Below are 27,005 nucleotides of genomic sequence, written 5' to 3'. Positions count from 1 at the left end.
TTAATTTTCATGCATAGGATTTGAGAAGAAATCAAAAGAGAATAGCTGAATTGAATGCCACTATAAGAAAGTTAGAAGATAGGAACACCTTGCTTGGAGATGAACGGAACGAGCTGGTAAGTTGTACGCAAACTGTTTCGATCGTGTGTTTTGTTGGATGTTAGGCTATGAAAGCATGCATTATGTTGGTTTATCATGAGAGAAAAATGAGCAGGTAATAACAGTACATCATGATAAATCCTCACAAGGTGACTGCCCCACAGAACTACCTTCCAAATGACTAAGTGAAAAATGACCAAGACCCCTCTCTCCAACCCAAGACCCAATTAACCATGGCACTACTCTGGTTTCTGTACAGGTATCTACCATAATAATTTTAAGAACATAATTGCATATTATTCTTGTGTTCCTGGCTGCTTTAGCTAGTAGTTTGCCTGTGAGGATCTCCTTTGGGCTGTATGGAATTGTTCTCTTTCCTTACTCTGCAGCATCCAGGTAACATTATTGCAATACATGCAGCCATTCTTCTGGAACATTTTTGGAGTTTCTAAGCACATTTAGGCTGTTTAGACAGGGACTGCTTGGTATCGGTGATGAAGAGAAGTGCCTCTTCCCCCTGGGCATAGGAATTCGGATCCTGCAATGTGGTCAGTTCTCAGTGCCAATGCAGGAGGGCCTCAGTGTTTCCATATCTTTGCCAACATGGACAGATAATCATTCCCTTTCACCATTTGGTCATGAGGTGAATTCTTATTCTGACTTTTGTTTTGATTTTATCTTTTCTAAGGAGTTTGGGGGAGCTGTCAAATATCTGCTGGCCTGCTGGTCTTCCGTTACAATCTGTCCTCAGCATTTTGTTCTTTCTCTATTCTGCTTTATTTTCTTAATAACTTTAGAACATTTTGAAATTAGATATTTAGACATACTGCTCTGTAGTATCTTGATGAAGTTGTTTATGTAAAAGTGACTTTAGCCTTTCCCTGAATTTGGGGCCATTGTTTCTCTTGAAATCTTATTTTTTGGACAACTCTCACAAGTTTGGAGTGTTTTCATGTATTGCTATTTCATAAATAATATCATGCAACTTGTTCTGAAAAGTGTATTGCTCATTCTCTAAACTTCTAGAGGTTTTTCTAATCATCTTCTGTTATTAGTTACTTCATACATTTGCCACACTTTGCAACATTTCGTTGCCATGGGAGTATTACAATATTCTTTCTGGCCATAGCACAGGGTCAGCGTCTTCACTTGGTGTCTTTTGCTGTGCTAAAATACCATGACCAAAAGCCATTTGAGTAGGAAAGGGCTTATTTGCTTTACATGTTCTGTTCAGTCCACTGTGAAGGGAAGTCAGGGTAGGAAATCAAACAGGAACTGGGGAAGAATGGTGCTAACCTGCTTGCTCCCCATGCCTTGCTAAGTTTGCTCTCATATACACCCCAGGACTATTTACCAGGAAGCAATACTGCTCACAGGGTACTGGGTCCTCCCACACAAATCATTAATCAAGAAAATGTCTCCCTGGCTTGTCTACAGGCCAATATCCAGGGGACATTTTCTCAATTGAGGTTCCCTCTTCTCAAGTTTGTGTTGAGCTGGCAAAAACTAACCAGTACAGTCACTTTAGAAATATGTCATGTTCCCGGGAGAGGAAGAAATGCTCTGCATCTTCAGTTAAAGTTTTCCTTCATTTGTTGCCTTGTTTTAAATTTTCTATATAGTTCTAATATTTTTGTCTGCGTATTTCTCTCAACAAATATGCCTCTTCTTAGCTTTGTCCATTTTTCCTTATACATATTTAAATTTATGTTACTTGATAGGCATAAGTTAATATTTGATAATGGTTTTAGCATATCGACCCTTTATGATTATAAAATTCTTTCTTTCCTTGACCTCAGGTCTCTCTGTTATTAGTTAAACTATAGCAGGGCTTCTTAGAGTCTACACGAGCCTCTGTTTATTCTTATATATGCATACATGTATTCATGATGGACCATACATGTGTAATTTCAGTCTCTCTCAACTATGAAGGTGTGTCCTTTTGGGGAAGACTCTGTTGGGTGCTTTGGAACTGTTGCGATTGGATGCTGTGCTACAATTGGACAGTTCTTTCCCTTCATGCTTATGTGCATTTCCTGTGAATTCTATGAGGAGACTTAGCTCCTGAAAACACAGGGCATTAACTTCCAGAAGAGATCAATATCGCAATAATAAGCCCAGTGAATAACTTCTCTTTATACATACTCAAAATTTAATATCCTTGATTCAGACACCAAAACTGAAAAGATGTTGTGCCAGATTATTTATTAAAAGTAAATCCCATGTTTTTGACATCACCATAAAAACTATAGTTCTCAAACTGAGATTAGGATGGGGCTGGGAAAATGCTAAGAATTACAAAGTCTTGTTTGTTCTTTTCAATCATAGGTCGTTTTCTCCTTCCTCAGTATCTCCCCAAATCATAGATTTCCATGGAAGGGGTGATGGTCTTTGAAATCTTCTGATAAAAAGAATAAGCTGATCATTACAAATTCAACATAAAATCTAATCTGTCTATATAGATTGACCTATAAAGTACATCAACTAAGCATAAGTATTTTGAAAACGAAAGGAAGGGCTGCTCATGATTACAAGACAACATTCGTACATCTAGCTTCTAAATGAAAGGCAACTTGGTCATCATATGTCATCATTATAACTGGCAGGGTGTTACTGTCATCAGCAGGACAAGGGCAGGGATGCTGCTCAGCATCCTGTGAAATATAGAACAGGCTCTGTGACAACAGAAAAGCACATGCCTTAGGGAGGAGATTTCAGTAAGACCTTTGAAGGAGGCAGTGCAGTTGCAGAGGATAAGGCTTGGAACCAGGTTCCGATGACCATGAAGTTCAATTGTGCTTCTCTCTGTTTCTGAGCCACTGAGAGGTCCTTGCTGGATCAGGAAGTGGTTTCAGACCTTCATGGGTAAACGAGGTGAGGGAAGTCAATGGGAGCATAAAGAACTTTGGGTTTTTCCTGGCCACTTCCAGAAGCAGCAGGAGCATCTGTGGCACCTCTGTTAAGGTGGCAGACAGGACTGTGTTGAAAAGGCTCTAGAGCCAGGCATTGTGGCTCATGGCCTTTAATCACAGTACTGGGAAGACTGAAGCCAGAGGAGTCTGCCTATTCCATGCTAGTTAGTTCTATATAGTAAGTTCTGAGTCTACTAGACCTCCATAGCGATTCCTTCTAAAAAGAAGAAAGTGGGGGAGGGAGGAGAAGAGAATAATCATTAAATGAAACTAAAAATTATTGGTTGGCTAAATGGAGGACGGGAATGTAGTGGTCAATCCTGGGACAGGTCAGATAATTGAAGGGGTGATTTCTCTCTTTAACACTAGGCCCCTCCTGCCCTACTTTCCTCAGGACACAAAAATCCATTTTGTCTTATTTATTTCCAGTTAAAACGTGTGCGGGAAACAGAAAAGCAATGCAAACCTCTCCTGGAAAGGAACAAGTGCCTCGCCAAGAGAAACGATGAGCTGATGGTGTCTTTGCAGCGCATGGAGGAGAAACTAAAAGCTGTAACAAAGGAGAACTCAGAAATGGTGTGTATCACAGACGCTGCAGAAACTGCTGCTTCCTCCTTTGCTTCCTCTCCTGGGACCCATGACCTATTGGGTTATGCTTAGGTTGTTTCTCATATTCTGCTTAGACTTCCCCTTGCAGAAGCAAGGAAAGCAAGAGAAGGGGATACCTGCACTCCTCAAACACTTATATGTGGAGAAGCAAAAAGCCTCAGTGTGTGGCTCCTATGCCACGGAAATGTGGAGGAAGTTTATGCCTGCCTTTTAGTTTGCTTGATAGCTGGGAAATCAATATCATGGCTTGTATTATATATGGATGACTGATATGATCATACATTCCTGAAAAGACTTCCACAATAAACTGACTATAGAAATGTCCAAAACATTGCCAAGGACTTAAATGTGGTATAGCAGATAAAATGTACTTGAGGGTTTTAGTTGGTAAATATAAAAGTCTGTCACCAAGAGGGGACAGGATTCAAATTAGCTGGGACCCAATTTTTACAAATTTACCAATTACTAAAATTGGGGATCTTTGAGGTTTCCACTTGTAATTTCTTCTTCTCCAATTTAGAGAGAAAAAATAACATCTCACCCACCCTTAAAGAAACTGAAGTCTTTGAATGACCTTGACCAAGCTAATGAAGAACAAGAGACAGAGTTTCTGAAACTGCAGGTCATAGAGCAACAGAACATCATTGACGAGCTCACAAGGGTAGGTGTACTCATCTGCAAAGCCCTAGCCATTCTCAAGGATGGGGAGCCAACACCTAACACATCAGGAAGCCCTTCATCATTTGGATTAACTCCAAATGCCCATAGTCAGGTGTGCAGCATGTAATTATGGACAAGAAACTCTAGCCCAAAACGTTTATATAATTAAACTGATTTATACCTGCCAATTCTAACCATTTGCCAACTAGTCTAGAAGCATGAATATGAGCCCCATTAAGCGACGTTTCAGAGGCATTGTTAGGTAGATCTGGGTATCTTATAGTTGCTTTCCACTGTCACTCTCCTGAGCCTCAGCAATTCAATTTTTTGCCTGCAAAAGCAGGACCATATATAATCCTTGTTTCTAACACCTAATCAGCACATAGCACATAGATACAATCTGTTAAAGGCTTTGCGAATGAAGAACATTGTCAAAAATCTGGAATAGAGCAGGAATTCCAGTCTACACTTCATGGATAGATACTTCAGTTCCTGTTGACTAGGTCCCGTTTGCATCTGATTCAGGTTACTATTGACAGTATGGTAGGATAAGACCTCTTGAAGCCTTCAGGCTTCCTTCTTCACCTCTCTGTCTTTATTCCAAGAATGGTATCTTTATTTCTTTTTATTTCAAGAATAATCCAAAGCCTGTAGATCTGAACTACTCATAGGGGTGGGGGTGGGGGCTGTTTCACAATAATCTCCAGAATAGGTGAACTTTGTTTCACTGCCGTTGGGAGCGAAAGAGTCTACTTCTGTCTGCAATTACTTGCTACTCTCCCTTTAAAAATTGTCCACTGTTGTTGGATGGTGGTGTGCACCTTAAATCCCAGCACTCGGGAGGCAGAGGTAGGTGGATATTTGTGAGTTCAAGGCCACCATGGTCCACAAAGTGAGTTACAGGACAACCAACAACCAGGACTCTTCCACAGAGAAATCCTGTCTTGAAAAAATTCATCCATTGTTCATATATAATTTGCACCTTTTAGATTAAGAGAGTATACAATGTATAATTTTTTTTAAGTTTTAGCTATAGTGAGGATCCACAATCAAAATATTTTATACATTAAGACAAAAAGTAAAGTCTAAATGCCAATGTTTTAAATTATATTCAAACATAAGCTGAAGCTTGGGATTCTCATTTCTACCTTGATAACTCTTATATCTCATGGAGTCACCGGACTAGGGACATACTGACTTTGAAACCCTCAAATTAAGCTGTAGATTTCCTATTGATCAGGTAGCTAGCCCAAATTTGCAGTAAAAATATTAAGTCCTTAATGGTTAAATCACAAGTAGTCCCAGTAGCTATAGCTATGCTTACACCTTACAGGTCACAAAGTTGCTCTCAGTTCGTAGGTATTCACCAAGATTCTCAGAAAACCACAGCCATGTCTCCCCCAAATAAGCCAGAAGCTAAAGCAAGTGACCACAACAGAGTAGGTGCTCCACTTCCTGCCCCATCCTCACCCAAACTAATCAAGGGACACCTGCCTATGCTAAGAGATGACAAGATGTAAAAAAAATAAATGTATATTCTAACTAGGAACAATATTTTCTCACACAAATGCAACGTAATTGTGGGCATCAGAGAGCACAACTACTCGTTATGGGACCCTGTTTTCAGGTCTAAAATGAAGGAACCCAGCACACTTCTTGATTATATGGCAGGAAAATTATAATATACATACTCCAAAAATATTGACAAGTCATGTCCAAACACTACCAAATTTGTAAAACAAAATCATTCTTCAAATAAAAATATATAATCTCTCAGGGGAGAACAGTTGTCTCTTTGAAAAACAAAACAAGTGGCCACAGATTGCTCAGCCAGTGAATTCTATTGCCCGGATCCATCCTCAGAGGCTCTCTTGGATCTGATGCCCTCTGTAGGCAGAAGGAAGAGATAACAAAACTCTTGAGAGATGTGTGACAAACTTTGGTCTGAAAAGTCCTTCTCCGTTTCTAGGATCGAGAAAAACTAATCCGTAGGAGAAAGCACAGGAGAAGCTCGAAGCCAATCAAGGTAATGAGGAAACTTTTATCGGGCATTTGCCACCAAGAGCCAGGAAGGGAAGGCGTGTCAAGGAACCTTCCTGCAAAGACGTGATAGATCAGATGGTCTTGAGCTGCAGCTAACCATGAGAACTACTTGGTTTTTTTTTGTTTTTGTTTTGTTTTTTAAAAAACAATCTCTTGACATTTCTTAGTCTGAAAAATGGCTGTGTTGTTGTGCCCTAACCTGAAAGGCTATGATTTCCTCTAAAAGGAAAGTCAGTGGGTTTAATATTAGAAGATTCTTCTGACAAGTGCATGGGTTACATCCTAAGAACATGTAAGAGATATACATAATCAATATCTTCCATTGAATCATATTAGTTTATGATATCTGTCCTATAACTGATTGATGTGTTTGCATTATTATCATCTGGGAAGTAATGATAATGACCTTCTCAGTCCACCATTATTTTTATAGCCACTACAATGCATAGCTTGTTGTTTTGATTTCTGTGTTCATTTTTACCATGTACATCACTTGGGTTGGATGTGGGATTGGAAAACTAGAGTTAAGACCCCATGACCTCCTTAACATGGATGGCTCCATTTTCCAAGCCCCTTAGGCCAATTTTAAATACTTAAAAGGGCACAATGCATTAACTCATCATGACATAGAAGGTAATGTAACCAGATTATGATTGCTTTAGAAGACAGCCAAATAGTAACACACTTCCTTTAAGTGTGTCAGAAGTGAAAAATATGGGCAAGAGATGGATTGGTATTGTGTTCCTGCTTAGTGTTTGTACTTCACCAAAGAACTGGTAAAGAACCTGGATCCTTATGCTCATCTGAATCTGTCATAGTGAATGGAGCTTGGATATGACATTCTTTGCTGATTTTAGTCATGTTAGTAAGTTTATATTTTCTCTCCACCTAGAGGCCTGTTTTGGATCCATTCATTGGCTATGATGAGGACTCCATGGATTCAGAAACATCATCCATGGCCTCCTTTAGAACGGACAGGACACCTGCCACTCCCGATGATGACTTGGATGAAGTAAGCTTTTTCTTTCCTCTGGTCCTGTACAATATTGTCACCAAATCTTTCCTCTAAGGGGAAGGAAAAGCACAAGCTGATCTTGTGACCTTGACCAGTCTTTAGATCATGCTCCACTTTGATATCTCTTGAAAGTAGGCATCATCTATGTCATGGAATCTCTCTAGAGACATCTCAAACATTCTCTGTGGCTCTGTAATTTGCTTACTCACCTCACAGTAAAAGTGACTTCCCAAAGATCTTCAGCTGTGGAAGGCTTAAAAGGGAGAGCAAGTCCAAGAGGCTTCTAGATTCAGTGTAAAGCAGTGTCTAAGTAAACTCCTTCTTCTGTGGTCCACCATCTTCAGAACTATCCAGAGGCTTCAGCTACACTGAACACAACTACCAAGTCAGGATCAGGGGAATGAAATCACTCAGTCCACACTATTTTTTTTATAGAGTTACACATAATGCTAGCTGTCCCCAGACCCCTTAGACAGCTAAAGATGAGCATAAACTTCTGATCCTCTTGCCTCTACCTTCCAAGTTCTGAGATTTGAGGTGATGCCACAACTCCTCCGTGTGTGTGTGTGTGTGTGTGTGTGTGTGTGTGTATACATGTATATATGTATGTGTATGTATATATAATTCTGAGAAGTGAAGCAGGCCTTTGTGTATGCCAGGCAAGCACTTTCCCAACTAATCTTCATTTGCACCTCCTCATTCCACATTTTTGACCAAATTCTCTGGAGATAATTGAATTATGCCCCAAACCTAAGTTCTGGGGCTGAGAGGGAGTGCCATGATTTAGTAGGGATGAATATTAACCACAAACTAGTGATCTATTTATGTCTCTGAATGCATGGAAAGAAATGAGAGTAAAGCTTTAAGAATCCTTGCCTGAAATTTAGATCCAAACTTTGGGTATTACTTCTTAGTTTGGATCTAAAATTGGGTATTATTCAAGACCAAATGGGAAGAGATCATTATTGTAAAAATTAATAACCATTTCTTTCATTAAAATAATGTCTTACATATTTTCCACCATCTATCTGTATACCATAGTCTGTATTCACATTTTCATGGATAATTCAGAATTAAAAATAAAATCAAATAAATCTTTTCTTTATGAAAGTAGGCAGATGTCACTGTTGACACAGAACATAAGACGCAGACATAACATAATTACTTTTGGACTTTTTGCATTTCAACCCTCCAGAGTCTAGCTGCTGAAGAATCTGAGTTACGGTTTCGACAATTAACAAAAGAATACCAAGCCCTCCAAAGAGCATATGCCCTCTTGCAGGAGCAGACTGGAGGCATCATAGATGCTGAAAGAGAAGCCAAGGTGAGTGTGGACCTGCAAGAGGGCCTGGAATCCACTTGCAGAGGTTGCATCATTAAAGCACCAACGACATTAAAATGTCAGCAACACAGCCTTCTCTGTGCCCTTTTGTCCTCCGAGGCTTTTGTTTTTTATTAAATCCTAACAAACTTCCACACACAGATCAATGCTTTTGTTCCTTTAAAGACAGCTGAGTGTGTGTTTCTTATTTTTACTTCTTGAGAACTTAAATTGTCTAACACATGTTGGATTTTAATGATCCGTTTTATTAAGTTCTTTGCTTAAAAATAATAGTTATTTTGTTTTTTCAAAAGTGCTGATTAAGCCACTTTCTTTTCTTAATTAAAAAGTGTAAAACATTGCATCTACATCTCCCTAAGAATTTCGTAGACAATGTTCGAATGAGCCCTTGTGTCAGCTCCTAATTCAGATGCTTCTGTAAGAGAATTTAAGACCAAAAATATTAATGGACTTGCCCATTACAGGTCACACAGCTAGGTGTGGTAAAACTTGAATTATTGTTCCAGTATTACTGGATCTACTTTCTAGAATGTCATGATTGTTATTTATAAGAATTTCTTCAAAAGAAGGATGGACAAGGGAATGAAGAAAGAAAGAAAGAAAGAAAGAAAGAAAGAAAGAAAGAAAGAAAGAAAGAAAGAAAGTTATTTATTAATTCATTCAGCCAAAGTTAAATTAGTTACCTGGGGTCCTGATGCTAGGGCTTGAGTCCAGCCTTTAAGCTGCAGAGTTGGGACCACCTAAAAAACTTTAGCAAGTTGCCTTATGGACTTTGGCAAGAGCCAAGAAGGAGCACATCTCTGCAGTGGTGTTGCTCCACTTTTCTTTCTGAAGGAATCACAAGATGCTGGGAGATGCCACAGCAACCACTCTTAGTCATTTAGATGATAGATTGGTACTCTTCTTTTCTACAAGTACCTATTTTTAAGTGGTAGCATGCACGCGCACACACACAGACAGACAGACAGACACACACACACAATGATAAATACTAAAGACTAAACTTTGATTTGAAGCAGACAGGCCAGCTATTATCAGAAAGAGATGTTCATGTATTTTCTTCAATATTATCATATTTGAGGTTTTCACTGTCAGTATCTGTTAACCCATCATACTGCAGAGGATAGATAGATGATAGATAGATAGATAGATAGATAGATAGATAGACTATTATGAAAAGTAAAATAAAAAGTTTTCAACTTAGATTTAGGTACCAGAGCAGAAAGTTGGCTCTGAAAGAAACAGTCAAACTCAGAGAGGAAAATAAGACTTATTTCTCCTTAGAAAAGAAGTTCATTTAAATAGATTAGCAGTGAGTTACCATAAAGGATTTAAAAAGCAGGGATGTCACCGGGCCAAAGGTGAAGTCAAGGTGGAGTCTGGAGTGTGATGGGTGTCCACTATTTTTTAGTGGTAACTAGAGAGCGTGAATGTTCGTGGGATGACAAAGGGGACCATAAGGACGTTTGTCAAGACTCTAGATCTTCTTTGATTGTGAAGGCAACTTAGAGGAATAACCCGCCCCTACACAAACAAATCTGCTGAGCACTAGCGAAGGGCATGGCCATGTCACTCATTGAACTCTGGACTTTTGATCTCCCCCAGGCACAAGAGCAGCTCCAGGCAGAGGTGCAAAGATACAAGGCCAAAATCGAAGATCTGGAGGCAACGCTAGCTCAGAAGGGGCAGGTAGGTGCTCGGTTGCTAGCTTTTCTGCAGGCGCAGCTGGTTCAGGCTGCCTCTCCTCTGGCTCACCTTATTCATGGGCCACACCCAGGACATGGCTTGGCTCACCACAGTGACCTTTCTCAAAACTGTGTCAGAATGTAAACCATTCCTGTCCCCATTGCTATCCTCCCAGAGTGCAAACCCAGCCGCAGCGGTGAGTGAAGTTGGGTAAGAGAGAGGCCAGAGGAAAGGGCGCCCAGATGGACGAGGCCTAGAGCGGTCACAAACTGCTAAGGCAGAGCTTCCCTCCCCGAGCTGTGTTCTTTGCCTCCGTGCCCCATATATGGTTCTGCATTTTAATGTTTTCCATCCATATGTATCGAGCCCGTGTGCATTCTGACCTGTTTCACTTTTTTTTTTTTTTTTTTTTTTTTTTTTTTTTTTTTTTTTTTTTTTTTTTTTTTTTTTTTTTTTTTTTTTTTGCCTGTGTGGTCACTTCTGAGTCCCCAGAAGGCTGGTCCTGGATTATTCAGACTGGAAAAGGTAGCGATAGTAAGTGACGCTGGAACCAGGGCTAAATTGTCCCGGCAAATTCTGGCCCCAGAATTCTTGAAAAACGTAGCCGGCAAGGGTGGGCACCATTTGCCAGAACCAGTTACTCTGTGCAGGCAAACTGGGTGGGAAGAACACGGCTCCGGCCGGCTGGTTTGAGCACACAGACTCCTTCGTGGCACTCTGAAATGCTGACTGCGCGATATTCTTTGTCAAACAGGACTCACACTGGGTAGAAGAGAAACAACTTTTCATTAAGAGAAACCAGGAGCTTTTAGAAAAGGTATGTTGGGCGCCACCACCCTAGTGGGGCAGAGGAGAGAATGATGATCCAGGAGCAGCAGGGGGTGCTCTCAGGAGTGGCACAGGGGCCAGGGAAGGGGAGGCTTCCCCACCGCTGCTCTGTCCTCTGCTGCGTGCTCGACCGCATCCCATCCCTCCCTGCCATCACCATCAGTGAAGTGGCACTTCGTGCATGGCTGCAGACTTGTGAGGGCGTGATTCCTGCGCCCCAGCGATGTGTAGACCATATATATGTACTGTATATATGCTGTGTGCTGTGTGCGTGTAGACGATGTGTGCGTGCACACACGTGCTCATGAGCATCTCCTGTGTGGTTCTTCACCCACCTCCCCCCTAAAAAAAGAAATCTCACTGCACATGTTGTTCCGTATAAGAAAGTGACCGAATATGTCTGTGCTCTGACTCTCACAGACTATATTCTCACTTTGAGACATATTTGCTGAGCTTGGCTTTTTCTTTTCTTTTCTTTTACTTTTTTTTTTTATTATTGTTGTTGTTGCTGCTGGTCTTTGTGTGTTTGTTTGTTTTTCAAGACAGGGTTTCTCTGTAGCTTTGGAGCCTGTCCTGGAACTAGCCCTTGTAGAGCAGGCTGGTCTAGAACTTACAGAGATCCACCTGCCTCTGCCTCCCGAGTGCTGGGATTAAAGGCCTGCGCCACCACTGCCCAGCTTCTTTTCTTTTACTTATTAAAGGTAGGGATTGATGTTTTAGAGGCATCCAAAACAAAAAAATACCAAGTCTAGGAAACTGGTCAACAAACTAAGATATGTTTCTAACCAATAGAGATAATTAACCCCAGGCTTTTGATCTGAGGTAATTTAACATCGTAGAACATTTCAAGGTTAAAGTTTCCTTCGGTACATTCTTTCTGCAGTCTAATGAGAGATTTCAAACAGAATCTTACCCTTGACAGAAACTGACTTTAAAGCTTTTGAACACAGAAGAATTTTTCTGCTGGTCAATTCAAAATTATTTCAGCATTATTCTTTCCAATCTTTTCTCTTACTGATAGCTAGTGAAAATCTACCACTATGTCCTCGTCAGAGTGGGACGGAAAAGCTGTCTGCTTTCCTCTAGTTTGACAGGGCTAGTGCATCCTGTCTTTCTGAAGATGTAGCAGGACTGAGGTATGGAGGTGGCCAGTACCCCAAATTCAGACCTCAAGGTTTCTATAAAGAAATGTTGCTAGGGGGGCCTGGTAGCACAAGTGGCTTGCTATTCAAGTGGCTGACACAGGAAGGTGTCCCGAGGCTACACAGGGAGTTCAAGGCTAGTCTGGGCAAGTGAGTGAGATTGTTGTGGAAGAAAAAACAAACAAACAAACAAACAAAAAAAAACAAAACAAGGATTCAGTGGTAGTGATAGCACACCTAAAGCTCTGTGTTCAGTCCCTGATACAAAACAAGTAAAAAGTGAAATAGAGACACAAGGAGAGACAAGAAAAGTCACTCATAGCAATAAATTGAAATTGGTAAACAACTGTTCAGACTGTATCAGTAGCCACCAGATCCGGTGATCTCCTCCAATACCGGATCACAGATCCAGTGATAAGATTCTAAGAAGGATAACCCCCTTTATGATCTGAGTGAATTCATAAAAAAAAAAAAACTGAAATTTCATTAGACTACAGATGTCCAAGATAAGGTCTTGGAGAGCTGACTCAGCAGTTAGGAACACTTGCTGTTCTTCTAGAGGACCAGCGTTCAATTCTAGCACCTACAGTGCTTGTAACTCCAACTTCAAGGGATACAATAGCCTCTTCTGGCCTCTTGTGCTACTCACACCCATATTTGTGTGCACATGTGTGTGTGTGTGTGCATGAGGTGGGAAGAATACAGGAACACAGAGAGAGACAGACAGAAAGACAGAGAAGTTGATAGGGTGCATGGTGAAACAAAACCCTTGTTGATCCCATCAGAAAATGCCATATGTCACATAGCTCCTCCCCATTGCTCTGCTGCTGTTATCCTCTAGTCCCAGAGATGTCCCAGGAAGTGTTGTTATGGTCCTTTATCAGCAACTGATTCCAGTGTGCTTTCTGGTTTTCTTTCGTCTCTTGATATATTTTTTTTGGCAAAAAGAATTGTCTTCTATATCAAAATCAGAAACACACACACACAGCAAAAGAAATCACACACACTAAATATTTTATTTTCAATTATATGTTTTGGAAAGTAAGATCCACTCTAAAATGAAAGTTCCTGTGTTTGTATTGCTGCATTTAAGCTTTTAAACTGCCATGGTGTGGAGTGATTCCTTCATAGTTAGAGACAGAGAAGGCAGTGCATAAAGACCATCGGGTTTCCTCAAATGCACAGGGTCTCAGCCGTGATCCCTGCCTGAAGGTAAGCACATTGGTGCACATCTGACTTCAGCCCATGTCTCACGCTTCATCAGATTGTACAGGGTGCCCTTAAGAAGGTCATAAAGGACAATAGTGTGGCTCTGGGTACTATAGACCCTATAGAAACATAAAGCCAGAGGATCACTGGGGACCGAGAGTTTGAAGCCAGGCTGATCCACGTAGAGATACCCTGTCTTAGAAAACCAACCAATTTGGTAGCAACTAAAAAAGAACAGCAAACAGCTCGACAGGACAACAGGGAAGGAGATGCCATTTCTGAGTTTTTAGACTAGCGTGGAATTTAGAGGTTGGTGGTCGGGGAAGTGAATGATTTCTGTAGTAAAGAAGATAGAGGAGTGTTTTCCAGGTGGGTGAGGATCAAAGCTCCTGGATTCATAGTGTAGATCAGGACTGCTAAATTGTGTGTTTGTGTGTGTGTGTGTGTATGTGTGTGTGTGTGTGTGCATGTTCACATATGCCTGTGTAGAGATGACACTGATACTATTTGAAGCCGATTGATCAAGTGTTGGGCAGTTTTCTAAGGTTGGAATTCCATATAGTGGAGTCTCGCATCACTCTGTTCAACAATTATAACTCTTAGTTTTGTGTATATGAGCTGTTTAAAGCAAGTAGTTTGTATTTCAGAATTCCTACAAAAGTATATATCAAATCTTGTCACCATACAAAAGATTGTTAGAGTTGATAGGCATAATTTAGTTAGATTGTAGCCATAAACATCTATAATTATAAGCTGTAAATTAGTGGTCAGATTATCCCCGGGACAACTGGTATCTTCAGAGATAAGCATGTCAGCTGCTCCCATAAACATCCTTAAATCTCTTCCCAGCACACCGTGTCTGACTGGTAAGGGACATGTGAATGTTTCAAATGCACTGACCACAGAAGCCCTAGCCTTCATACTCAGAGAAAGACTCTTCTTGACATTTGTCTTTGTGCCTCCCAAAATTACCTGAAAGACGGCTACAAGAAAAGCCAACCCTACCGTAACCACATCTCCTTAGGGATGGCTGTCACGGTCCAGAGCAAATCCCACTTACTGAGCGCATGAAGGTCATCCCTGCTTGCTTTACCAAGGTGCTCCTTGCTGTACTTGCCTAACTCCAGGGTTTGCTTTATCAGATAGAGAAACAGGAAGCAGAGAACCACCGGCTACAGCAGGAACTACAGGACGCCAGAGACCAGAATGAACTGCTGGAATTTCGCAACCTAGAGCTAGAAGTAAGGAAACGCTGCCGCTAATGATGCCACAATCATGACATGTGCAGAGGGCATTAGGGTCTGGGCCTGAACTAGGCATTTCAGAGTCACGCTCTCATTCAGACCACAGAATTAGCTCAAGATTTTGTGGTTGTAACAATTGAGGCTAAATACCTTAGAACTGTTGCCCACGCCATGTGACTGTAATGATAAATCTTGAGGATGCTTAGAATTGTTCTGATGGTGAATGTGCTCGTCCAACAGCTGGGGACTGACTTAGGAAGTACTTAGTTTCATGGGGACAAACTTAAGGTGGTGGTTTCAGAGGATTTGCTTCTTAAATAAAACACAACGTGGGGCTGGATAGATGGTTCAGTGTTTAAGAGCTTTGCCTGCTCTCCCAAAGGTCCTGAGTTCAATTCCCAGCAACCACATTTGCTCAAACCTTCTGGAATGAGATTTGGTGCCCTCTTCTGGCCTGCAGGGATACATGCAGGCAGAACACTGAATACATAATAAATAAATAAATCTTAAATTAATAAATAAAACACATTATGCCACACTTTCATTGTATTCTACAAAATCTGACAGAGGTTCTGGGTGCTGGCAGATTCCTCTGACTTTTCTGTTGCTTTGCTAGTGATCTTTGTCTCGAGGTTGTTTCAGATTCGTCTGGAGGTAAAGTCATGCCCCAGTGGAGAGGAGGGAGTCATCCCTGCAGCCTATATATCCCGCCCATAAAGGATGGGAGGATCAGATGTGCAGAGGTTTGTGCTGGCACAAACCTCCAGAGCCGGCCCACCCTAGGATAGCTGGGGGGAATACATATTCATAGTGTTGAAGTTGCATCTCCACTTTCCACATCTCCCCGAACAAGAATCTTCAAGGGTGGATGACACCATCTATAAATTTTCTCCCGTGTTTGTAGTTGACTGACTGCTTAACTCTCTTCCATCCATTAGGCATGCACATCTTGAGTTTAAGTTTTTTTTTTTCTCTTTTGGCTAAATGACACATTGATAAACCGCTGAGACAGTATAAAGAGACGACTGGCTTAGTGTTTAATCCATTACCGCTTCTCTTCTTTCCTTTGTTTTTTTCTTTTCTTATATTTTTCAAGGAGAGAGAAAGGAGATCCCCTCCATTTAATCTACAAATTCACCCCTTCTCAGACGGCGTGAGTGCCCTGCAGATCTACTGCATGAAAGAAGGTGTGAAGGTAGGCAGATAGACGCTGGGTCCTCTGTGTGTGCAGACGTTAGGAAAATGGAACTGGGAAAGGAACGGCTGCTCGTGGTCACTCTGTGTGTCAGTCCCTAGGTACAGGGCAAAAATAGTCACACATCTCTTGGAAGTCAATAGGACATGAAAGAAATGTTTGACAGAGGTATAAAGGGTAGTGGCAAGTACAGAGGTGGGTCATTTAGATCAGAGTAACATAATGGATGGTGTAGGATCGGAATATGTAGTAAAATAACTGGTATTAGTTACCTCGGCAAAATATAAATAAACCATGTGCTTCAAGAAACACAATTCAAGTCAACTAGATAGAACAGGTCACCCGAGTCTCTTCCTTCTTCCCAGATGCTATAGAATTCAATGCCATGCGATTTTTGAGTGAGATGAGACTTCTGATGTCCCGTTCATGCTGCTTTTGATAGATTAAATTGAAGGAGGATCTTAGCTCTTTAAGAGGTGCTTAGGCCTTATAAAGTGACGCCTACATGATCAAATGTGGTTCTTTCTTTAGCACTTAGCAGAACACATTTTACATGCTAAGGCTGAGATAGTGTGGCGCTGTTCCCCACAAAGTATGAGGGAGGCCTCATAAAAGACTTGAGGACTTCCTCCTGAGGGACACCTGGGGTGCCTTCTGCTGTTTCTGGTTGCCCCTTTTACCTTCTGCATGGCTCTTTCTGCTTCCACTCTGAGCTGCCCAGTGTACCTGCATCCGTGCCCTTGTCTCTGCCGCATCTGTGCCTGACCTGAAGTCTCCTTGATTTTGCAGGATGTCAACATCCCTGATCTCATAAAGCAGCTTGACATCCTGGGCGATAATGGGGTAAGTGACACACCAATTACATGTGACAAAGGTGTGGACTGGCCTGCACAAAGTCAAGAAATACTTGGCTCTGTGCCAAGTGTAAGCCACTAGCGAGTCAGACAGCATGTCTGCCTAAGCATGTACCTCCTCACAGAGAATCCCACATGCCACAACAGCCATGGGTACGGCCGGAAGGTCACTGTAGAAAGGAGATGCGGCCGAGGGTTCAGGTTGGCATGCAGACCACATCTGCAGTGATTACAGCCAATTACCTTCTGACTGCCGCTCACAGGCAGCCAGTGTAAAATTAATCAGCCAGGCATTCAGAAAGACGGCTAAACACTGGGGTTGTTGGCAGCCCTATAAAATGAAGCAGGAGGCTATAATTTTTTTTTCCTTCTTCTTCTTCTTAGCAGCTCGCTCTGAGCAGGGCCAAGGGCTGTTAATTCAGGGCAGCATAAGGTGAATGGCACACGTAGTACATCGAGGAACATACAAGGAAAAATGGCGCGCCATTTCCCCTTTGAAAATGAGAAGCAGTGAAATCTTGTCAGAACTACTGTTGAGGGGACAGCTCCTCCTTAATGTGGGCTTCCCTAGCGTGACTGTAATGAGGTGTCCCTAGAGTCACACCAAGCACGAGACTTTGCACTGGACTCTTCGTGAGGAATTGTTAGCAGCCAGAGTACGCAGAGGCTATTTGCACACACGCCGCGTTCACGGCACACACATTTTTCCACGGTGCACGTGTCACAAGCATTTTCACCTTATTGATCTTCTTTGGTCTTTTACAGAACTTGAGGAACGAGGAACAGGTGGCCATAATTCAGGCCAGCACTGTGCTGTCACTGGCGGAGAAGGTAAGGAACAAAGCTGGCGTTTCTAGTCACCCAGGGTTAGGCTTGGTGTCTGAGAGCAAGAGAGTGCACCACCTGCTCTGAGCACCCGATTCGGCATTACTGAATATGTGATTGATGAGATTTGACCCAGGAGAGTGAGACCAGGCAGAAATGTATAGACCACTGTGGGATGGGGGGATTTTTTTTTTTTTATACATTAAAGTCACTTGCAAAATACACCATCAAAATGGGGACCCTTCTCAGTTACATCATTCAAGCAATGCCAGCGAACTGGGAAGCCAGTAAGAAGGATTTTGTTGAGAGCTGATGAAACTAGAGTTGCTCTAGTTACAGGCTGTCCCTTTAGTGTGTGTGTGTGTGTGTGTGTGTGTGTGTGTGTGTGTGTGTGTGTGTCGCGTGCGCACCTATTGTTCCTCATAGATTCTGTGGCTTGACTGCATCCCCAGCCTGAAAGCACAATACTGGTGTACTGCTGACCTCTTGTGTCTAAAGCTGGTAAATGACATGGCAGGCGGAGGAGAACCAAAGCCGGGAAGCCAGATTCCTGGTTGTGTCCAAGTCTGTGAACCCATAGCTAGGTGTGGTAGTACACGCTTTTAACGACAGCACTTGAAAAACAGAAAGGCAAGTTCAAGGCCAGCCTGGCTTATATAGCAAGAATCTTTCTCAAAAGATTTTAATTGAAGAGATTCTGCACATAGCAGGGAGTTGTGTGCAGATGCCTGAATAGCATGAAAGTTTTATTGCGTATATCCATTAAGATTCTGTCTTATTTCTGACAGGCGTAGACATAATGTTAAAGGTTGCATTAAACCCTGAGCAACAATCAGCTCTTTTGAATTTGAAATGATCAAATTCTACAATTCTAATAGCAATGTTCTAATTCTCAAAATAATAACATAAAGGGAGAGAAAGAAAGAAGAGTTGGTATAGAATTAAAACCACAAAATATTGGCATGCCCCATTTAATGATATTCATTTAAACAAACCATTTTTATGTGTTCTTACTAAAAGCATTTTGCTGATTACTTGAAAAATTTTAATTTAATAGGTCAAGTATCAAACAATAAGAGAAATAACTGTTGGTTCCGAAAAACATGAAACAAATGGATGTTTTGTTTATTTTGAGATTTAGGAAGGCCTTACTTCTCTCTCTGAAACACATATTGAAGTGCTTGCATTTGAAGTTGCTCTTTTAGGACCTGTTTCCCTCAGCATTACTTTCAAGGCTGATCACTTGTTCTTTCCCCTCCCCAGCACAGGAATGGCATCATAGCTTCCCTACAGAAGGGACAGAATCCAGAATTTACCAAAAGGGTCCTTGGTTTTCAAGGCCTGTGTAATTATTTCTCCATCATCATCTTCATCCTCTCTCTTTATTGTCTTTTTCTCCTTCTTTCCCTCCTGTCTCTCTTCCTTCCCTTTTCTCACCCCCCTCTCTTCCTTCCCTCCATCTTTCCATGTCTTCTTCCTTCTGTCTCTCCCTCTCTGTCTCTCTTCTCTTTCCCTCCTTCACTATCTTTTTCTCTCTCTGCATTTCTGTTCTTCCTCCTCTCATCATGTAATCCTTCACCCTGAAGTCTTTACCGAGATGCTCATGTCTTCCCTTTCCACCTTTGCCTGGCTATAATAGCCACCCAGCTACCTCGTATGCAGGCAAGTCTTCCTAGTCCGTCAGGCCCAGTTAAGCTTTTGATGTTTTTACGGTGACTGTGCTTTTCCTCCCTGGGTTTTGACAATTGCGTTTAAATGGTCAAACTTCTGTTTTTCACCCTGCCCACCTATCCTAACTACTTACCGTTCTATCACTGTGATGAAACACTGTGACTAAGGCAACATACAAAATAAATCATTCAGTTGGGAACCTGATTACAGTTTGAGAGGATCAGTTCATGACCATCATGGTGAGGAGTATAAAGGCAGGCAGGCAGGCATGGCACCAGGGCAGTAGCTAAGAGCTTACCTCCTGATTTTCAGGTGACAAGCAGAGGGCAAGAGTAGACCTGGCTTGGGCTTTTAAAACTTCCAAGGCCACCCAGAGTGATACACCTTCTTCAGCAAGGCCACACCCTCTAATCATTCCCATACAGTTCCACTAACTAGGGACCAAGCATTCAAACATATGAGCCTGGGGCAGGGGAGGGTCATTGTCATTCAAACCAGCACAATTCCTGTGAACTCCAAACCCCAAAGAAGTGGATGTGGTCTTTGTTCCTCCTCTCTTCATTTCCCCTATTTCCATTCCAGCATCTAGAGAAGAAATTATCAGTAAATGCTTTCTGGAGAAGTAAATGAATAAATCCATTGATACCCCAGGAATTAGCAAACTTCATATCAGCCGTTCTAGGTATTTTGTTCGGTGGCAATGATCAGAGAGTCTTATGCAGTTGAAGACATGAGGGGTGGCAGTCCTTTAATGCAGAGTGAAATTGCCTTGATTTGGGACTGCAAAGAAAATGTAGGCTGATTCTATGAAAGGCATGGGCTAGGAAGGTAAAACAGTAAGAACTAGGCTTTTGTGCCGCGTTTGGTCCATCAGTCTCACCCTGGTCCCAGTCTGAGTGTGCTGCAGTCGGTTCAAGCTCAGGGAACACTTGTGGACTGCTTCTTTTGAACTGGCCTCTCCTGACCACTGGATCTAGGTACCATTATCACAGTCTTCACAAGGAACAAAGGCTCTAGAATGTAGAATTGTTAGATGTGCCGTGCCATATGTTCACACTGAAGAGAAACAAAACCTCACAGTGGGACACTTTAGTGACTGTCACCTCACACAAATTTTTGAAAACTTTTTTCATTGTTATTTATATCACTTGACATGTACAAATTTGCAATTCAAGGGATATCAGGCTACCTTTCAAAGCCACATAGCAAAGAAACGCTAAAGCCGAACAGGAGGTAAGGGGGCTCCCCCAGCACTCTCACAGCTATGCCCAGTTACCCCCTTATGGTCTAAGCCGGCATCCACCCTGATGGACACCCATTCGGATAACTGGTTCCATTAATCCATGGATGCACTATACTCATATAATAGGACCCAAAGACAGTAGGGGTTATTAATACCCACATCAAATGGTGCGTTCTGAGTATCAAGAAATAAGTTCTCTTCGTGTGCTTTTAAAAAAGTTACATGTTATTCTTTATCACATTATAGGAATAATTTTCATATATTCAGATTTTACCTTTACTCATAACCTTGAGCTATGGGGCATGGTGTTCCTTGAGATTCAATTCCCTCACTCTTCCTTGAGACTCCAGTTTCCAAGAAATCCTCCCATGGGTGTAAAACCGTTGCTACTCTTAAGTCACCACTGAATCCTTAGTAGTTGATGTGTAGTAGACATCAGAGGACATTTGTTGAATGAATGATGTGTGGGAGACGGTGGCATTAAGTCTTCACATGAGGTTTCAACCAACATTTTCAGGGGGAAACCCAGGCACTCCAGGGAATGACCCACAGAATTCATGCCATGTGCAGCATTCACGCCCAATGTTTCTGTCTTCTTAACCCTTTAGTGGATACAGCAGATTGAAGGAGCAGAGGCTGCCCTACACCAGAAGATGATGGAATTGGAAAGTGACATGGTAAGCGTAAAGAGGAAAACATTATACCATAACGGAAACGGAACATCACTACTGCCATTTTTATCTGGCACCAGTGGAAGTTTGTAACTGCCCTACTGATCTGTGTCGAGACTTGGGGCCTATGTCTCAGAAATAGCTGATAATTTCAAGCTCACTCCCCCAAAGCATGTCGTACATTGCCAACATTTATAAAACTGATGTTGAAAGACATTTAATTAGGTATTTTCTCTCAAGCTGAATAATTTTTTTTCTGCTTTGAGTAATTAACAAGGAAAAAAATACAGGCTTGATGGGTATGTCTGGTTTTAAGAATCTGTAAGCTATTTCACACCCATTAGGATAGCTGCTGTCAGAAAAACATAGAAAGTGACAGTTGTTGGCAAAGAAGTATAGAAGTTAGAACCCAGGGTACTGCCAAGGTATAAAATAATACAAATATAAAAAACAGCATGGGGATTGCTTTAAAAGTCCACCAGAATTATCACATGATCCAGCAATACCAAAAAGAATGGAAACTGGGATGTGGCAGGACACTGTACACCTACTCTCATAGTAATGTTATTCAGTCGCTAAAAGGTGAATGTAGCCAAAATACCTATTGATGATTAGATGGTTGAACAAAGTATGGCATGCATATGTGTGAGTTTAGTCTAAGCAAACAAGCATCCATAGTGTCTAGTAAAAGGTACAAAGTGGATGAACAGGCATGAAACCAACTATCACCAAACGACAAACACTATCATTCCATGTGTATGAGCAACTAGCATCATAAAATTCATACAAAAGGAAGGCACAGTGTGGTTGTCAGGGGTTGAGAGACACAAAAAACATAGGATTGTTAAAGGGGCATAGTTTCTCTTTTGCAAAATCATAACAGCATGGGTGTATTTCACATACACCCATATACATAAAGCACATAAATATGCTCTTTAATGATTAAAGTGATTATTTTATTTCACATGCATTTTAACACAATTTAAAATAGGATAGCTCCAAATATAGACTTCTATGATAACAATAAATTGTATTTTAGAGAACTTAACAATTTTGGGGATCAAAATGTCTTATACATAGCACTTAATTTTACCAAGAAATTAAGATCTAGAGTGAAAGCACACAAGAACTGCTTGTCATCAAAGTGTCCATGGGAAGCCCCTTCAGTACTCGACTATTAATGCGGCAGTCAGCCTTTACAGGGTGCTTTGGACACCGGGACCCAGCGATGGTCAGGGAACCCCATGCAGCATTGCTGTAAGCGCTCAGAACTAAGCACAGCTGGGTTTTCAGCCTCCAATTAGCTGTAAGAGTTCTTTTCTCTTCACTTAAGCACCCACAGAAAGTATTGACTTGCATGTGGGAATAAATATCTTATATGCCAAAACAAAGCTTGAACTAATAATGACAAGATGGTCACACAGTGAGAGATGAACATGAACTGAGGATGTGTGAAGGAACTTCAGGTTTATGTCTCTCAGCTCACACGGGCTTTGCAACAGGGGCCAATAAATACTCATCAAAGGGCAGTGTGGTGGATTCACCCTAGCTCTTTAGAATGTCCTTCATCTTTGTGTTTATTGATTTAAAGAAGTTAAGTTTCTTTATTCTATAACATCCCCGTATTAAATTTTATGACATTCTTAGAAAAACACACTGTAACAATGCACAACTCTCCTCTGTGTCCTCAGGGAACTGGTGCTAGAACCCCCTGGACAGACCAAAGTTCAAGTTCTTTCTATAAAATGCCACAGCTTTTAATATAACCTATACACGACTCTTATGAACCTTAAATCATTCCTACATTGTGATTATGGATCATTCCCATTTATAATGTAACTGCTTTATAAATACTTATACTCCATGTTTCTAAGGGATGATCAAATCAATTGCCACTGTCAACAGATATTTCTTGCAAATACTTCCATCCCCCAAATATCAGTCTCTCTGGACATAAAACTGGAAGAAACAGAAAGCCAAGTGTACTACACAGATAGACTTATTAATTAACAACCATTCCAACAACTGTCCTTAGTCACCCACTCTTAGTCTTTAGGAGCTTCTCACGTGGTTCCTTATTATGCCCCTTCTGCTTCTTGCTATTGATTTTCACATTCTCTGTGTGAGGCTGTGAAAGCAAAACTAATTTCTTAGACGAGAACAACAGTTCTCCGAACACTAGTGATTTATCTTGTGTGCTAGAGAAAACATTCATCTGTGTTGCTTTCATGTATCACTTTCTAATTAGCCGAGCATGCTCTCCTAATCTGTCAATGTGACCCTTCTTTATAGGAACAATTCTGCAAAATAAAAGGCTACCTGGAGGAAGAACTAGACTACAGAAAACAAGCTCTTGACCAGGCGTATATGGTAGGTACTGTAAGTGGCCAACACTGCTTGCCCATCACTCTACACAACAGACCTAAGATGTCCTATCTAATCCATCATTTCATGTAGTTGGGTACACACAGCATGCATGCAGTTATTAATGGCTGCTTCGATTTTGGAACAGAAACCCTAAGATTGCGGCAGCTATAATATTCTTGTATTTTACACATAATTTTAATTCATTCTTAAATATATACTGTTAAGTAATATTTAGATGAAAGACATACTGAATGCTAGTGTAGATCCAAGGGGATTTTATTGAATCAAGTATCATCATCTGGCACTCTAATGTACAGAATAATAGTGGATTTCATGTGCGTTAGGCATATTTTAATTCATTTATTTTTTAAAATGAGCATACAAATCACAGATAATCCTGTTAGTCTTAACTTACATATGAGGAAAAACAAGGTTTATAGAATAAAACCTTTGCTCAAGTTTGTAGAAGGGTAGGTAAGCTGTAACATAGCCCTTCCTCCAGAAACTGTGGACTAATTTAGGTCCATAAAGCCGCCACAGCAAGCAAGGCCATGGTGGTGAGTGGACTGTGCCTTTTCCTCCCCATAGATGGTTCTACTTAGAGAGGCTCACGACAGATTCCTTCCCTTCTACAAAATGCATACTGCAAAGTGCCTGACATTGGACCCCAGGTCTTCTTCTCTTCTTATGCCATACCCTCCTTGTTTCTTAGTAATGAACCAGAAGACAAACCAGTAGAACATTTCAAAACTTGCTAATAGAGGTTTTTATAATGTTTTATAATGTTCTTATCATTCTGGGAAAAGACTGTAACTCTGAATCCCTGTTTGTATCGAAGACGGCTTAGTCCGCCCTCTCCCAAATGAGTAAGAGACCCCGGTATCGCTGAATGGGAAAGCAAGAGAATGAGAATAGGCACTAATTAGAAAATAAAACAGCAATTTCTTCCCCCCCCTACTCCTTATTGTTTCCCCGTTGTCTCTCCTGCCTTGAGAAAACAAATCAAGCTAGGCTCCTGAGATAAACTGTTAAGGCTTCATTCAGAATGCCATATTTAAATTTCAAAAGACGAAATATGCTTGGTGCAGGAGCAGTAGTAGAGAATCATCCCCTGTCAGGACTTGGAAACTCACTTCTCTCCGAATTATGGGTAAATAAGACTTAGGCAACTGTATTTGACATAGGTAGCACACACAGACACAAAGATTCTCTAGATAGATAGATAGATAGATAGATAGATAGATAGATAGATAGATAGATATAGATATTGATATAAATATAGATATATATCTCAAATGGGGAACTGAGAAAGACATTTGAGCAGCTATAAATCTCATTCTAGCAAAAAGAAAGGGACCATGTGCTGGGAAAATGGATCAAATGCTTGTCACCCAAGCATGAAGATCTGATCCCAGCTCTGTTGTATAAACCAGGCACAGTTATGGGTGCTACAGTTCCACTGCTAGAAAAGCCAAAGCAAGATTAGTGAGCTGCAGGGTCTCTGAGATCCCCATGTCGATAGGTACTAATGCCAACCTCTGACACACACACACACACACACACACACACACACACACACAGGAGTGTACATCCATGTGTATGTGTACCTACACACATTTGTACATACATACACCACACCAGGAAAACTCCAAGATTCTAGGCCATTCTCTTTTTTTAATTAATTTATTTATTTATTAAAGATTTCTGCCTCCTCCCTGCCACCGCCTCCCATTTCCCTCCCCCTCCTCCAATCAAGTTCCCCTCCCTCATCAGCCCGAAGAGCAATCAGAGTTCTCTGCCCTGTGGGAAGTCCAAGGACCACCCACCTCCATCCAGGTCTAGTAAGGTGAGCATCCAAACTTCTAGGCCATTCTTGAATCATATTTCCCATTCTTTCAAGGAAAAAGCTTAGAGACCATAAGACATCTTCAAGTACAGAGTACTGTCATGTGACTAAGAGATGATGTTTTGTGCCTGAAACATCTCTTCAATTTCAAGTACTTGTTTCTGTTTCCTTCTTATACTTAATCCTGATACTACAGCCACTGTGGCATAGGATTCCAACAAGCTTCAGGGTCTGTCAAGCAGGAAGGGGACTAAGCCCATTCTGGGCTACACTGGAACAGGGAAGAAGATGTGGAGGTGCAATCATTATTACAGAGGGACTCCAAAAACAAGGATCTAAACTAACAGAATCCCAAGAAAGAAAATGAACTTACTTACAGAGCAGTCTGTGCATTGTGTGGGTGACGCTTGTGGTGTCTCATAAAGGGAATGTCCAGAAGGAAGCCAGGCGGGAGACACTCAGAAGCTTTAAAATGCTCTGAGTCTGAGGTACCATGTTCCTGACTCATCCATCCACGCACACTCTCCCTGCATCACATCCAAATACTCAGTCCCAAAGTCAGACTTCTCTGATTCTATTTGCCAGAGAATCCAGGAGCTAGAGGCTACCTTGTACAATGCTCTGCAGCAAGAGACGGTGATCAAGTTCGGTGAACTGTTAAGTGACAAGCAGCAGGAGGAGCTGCGGACGGCTGTTGAAAAGTTACGGCGGCAGATGTTGAGGAAGAGCAGGGAGTACGACTGTCAGATCCTCCAGGAGAGGATGGAGCTCTTACAGCAAGCACACCAGGTGAGGATCAAGCCCCGCATCTCTGTAGGTCAATCCTGAGCACATGGGATTTAGGAACAAGCACTCGAGGTCAGAATGGGATAGCTCCAGTGATTGTTGCCAAGCGAGATGAGTGATTCATCCCCACTATCACTCAGTACAGGGGGACAGGTTGCTAATAAAACTTGGTCTTGAGGAAAATGACATTTCAGAGGGGCTGCATGTGGCTATCAGTTTTTAGAATGACTTTGTCACGGCTCTACTAATCTGCCGGAGCCTGATCGCTCATCTGTGTGAGGAAACAGGGTAGTGGCTCTTCTGTACTTGTTCCTGTCAGTCACTGAGCCTGAGTTAAACATCTGGAAACATCTGCCCCTTCATTCTCAGAACAAGCAGAAGGAGTAACGAGACCTGGAGGCTGCTCTGTGCAGCCTGGCATTTGTTCAGTCGGGATACGAAGGTTGTCTTTGTCACCAGAGAGAGGCTCAGTGGTTAAAAGCACTGACTGCTTTTTCAAAGGACAAAGGTTCAATTTCTAGCACTCACACGATGGCCCAAACCTGTCTGTAGCTCCAGCTCTAAGGGCTCTGATGCCCCCACTGACATCCTCAGACATCAGGTTTGCAAGTGCTGAATAGACAGATATACATGCAGGTAAATCCCCCTATACATCAAAATACATTGTGAAGAAGAGAGCAGGCTATACCTGCGTCATTTCAGCTCATCTTCACGGAAGCTCTAAGAGGTAAGTGTTTGCATTATCTCAAATTGAGAAC

At 41.6% G+C, this 27,005-nt stretch overlaps 1 protein-coding gene across 1 annotated transcript in view; it reads left to right on the top strand.

Moving 5' to 3' along the window:
- Jakmip2 (janus kinase and microtubule interacting protein 2) overlaps nucleotides 1-27,005 on the top strand; it is a 45,085-nt gene that overhangs the window by 6,786 nt on the left and 11,294 nt on the right. Inside the window, exons 3-17 of the mRNA XM_050131186.1 lie at nucleotides 18-116; nucleotides 3,441-3,587; nucleotides 4,141-4,281; nucleotides 6,250-6,306; nucleotides 7,216-7,335; nucleotides 8,534-8,662; nucleotides 10,286-10,369; nucleotides 11,121-11,183; nucleotides 14,688-14,786; nucleotides 15,886-15,984; nucleotides 16,774-16,827; nucleotides 17,604-17,669; nucleotides 21,186-21,254; nucleotides 23,541-23,618; nucleotides 26,047-26,250. Coding sequence (XP_049987143.1) covers nucleotides 18-116; nucleotides 3,441-3,587; nucleotides 4,141-4,281; nucleotides 6,250-6,306; nucleotides 7,216-7,335; nucleotides 8,534-8,662; nucleotides 10,286-10,369; nucleotides 11,121-11,183; nucleotides 14,688-14,786; nucleotides 15,886-15,984; nucleotides 16,774-16,827; nucleotides 17,604-17,669; nucleotides 21,186-21,254; nucleotides 23,541-23,618; nucleotides 26,047-26,250 — 1,509 coding nt within the window. The remainder of the gene's footprint in view (nucleotides 1-17; nucleotides 117-3,440; nucleotides 3,588-4,140; nucleotides 4,282-6,249; nucleotides 6,307-7,215; nucleotides 7,336-8,533; nucleotides 8,663-10,285; nucleotides 10,370-11,120; nucleotides 11,184-14,687; nucleotides 14,787-15,885; nucleotides 15,985-16,773; nucleotides 16,828-17,603; nucleotides 17,670-21,185; nucleotides 21,255-23,540; nucleotides 23,619-26,046; nucleotides 26,251-27,005) is intronic.

The sequence above is a fragment of the Alexandromys fortis genome, unplaced genomic scaffold (genome assembly GCF_014885135.2).
Source record: "Alexandromys fortis isolate MF-2015 unplaced genomic scaffold, M_Fortis_MF-2015_v1.1 scaffold_368, whole genome shotgun sequence".
Classification (NCBI taxonomy): Eukaryota; Metazoa; Chordata; class Mammalia; order Rodentia; family Cricetidae; genus Alexandromys; species Alexandromys fortis.
The sequence above is the reverse complement of the archived record's forward strand: the minus strand, read 5'-3'. Positions and strand labels throughout refer to the sequence as shown.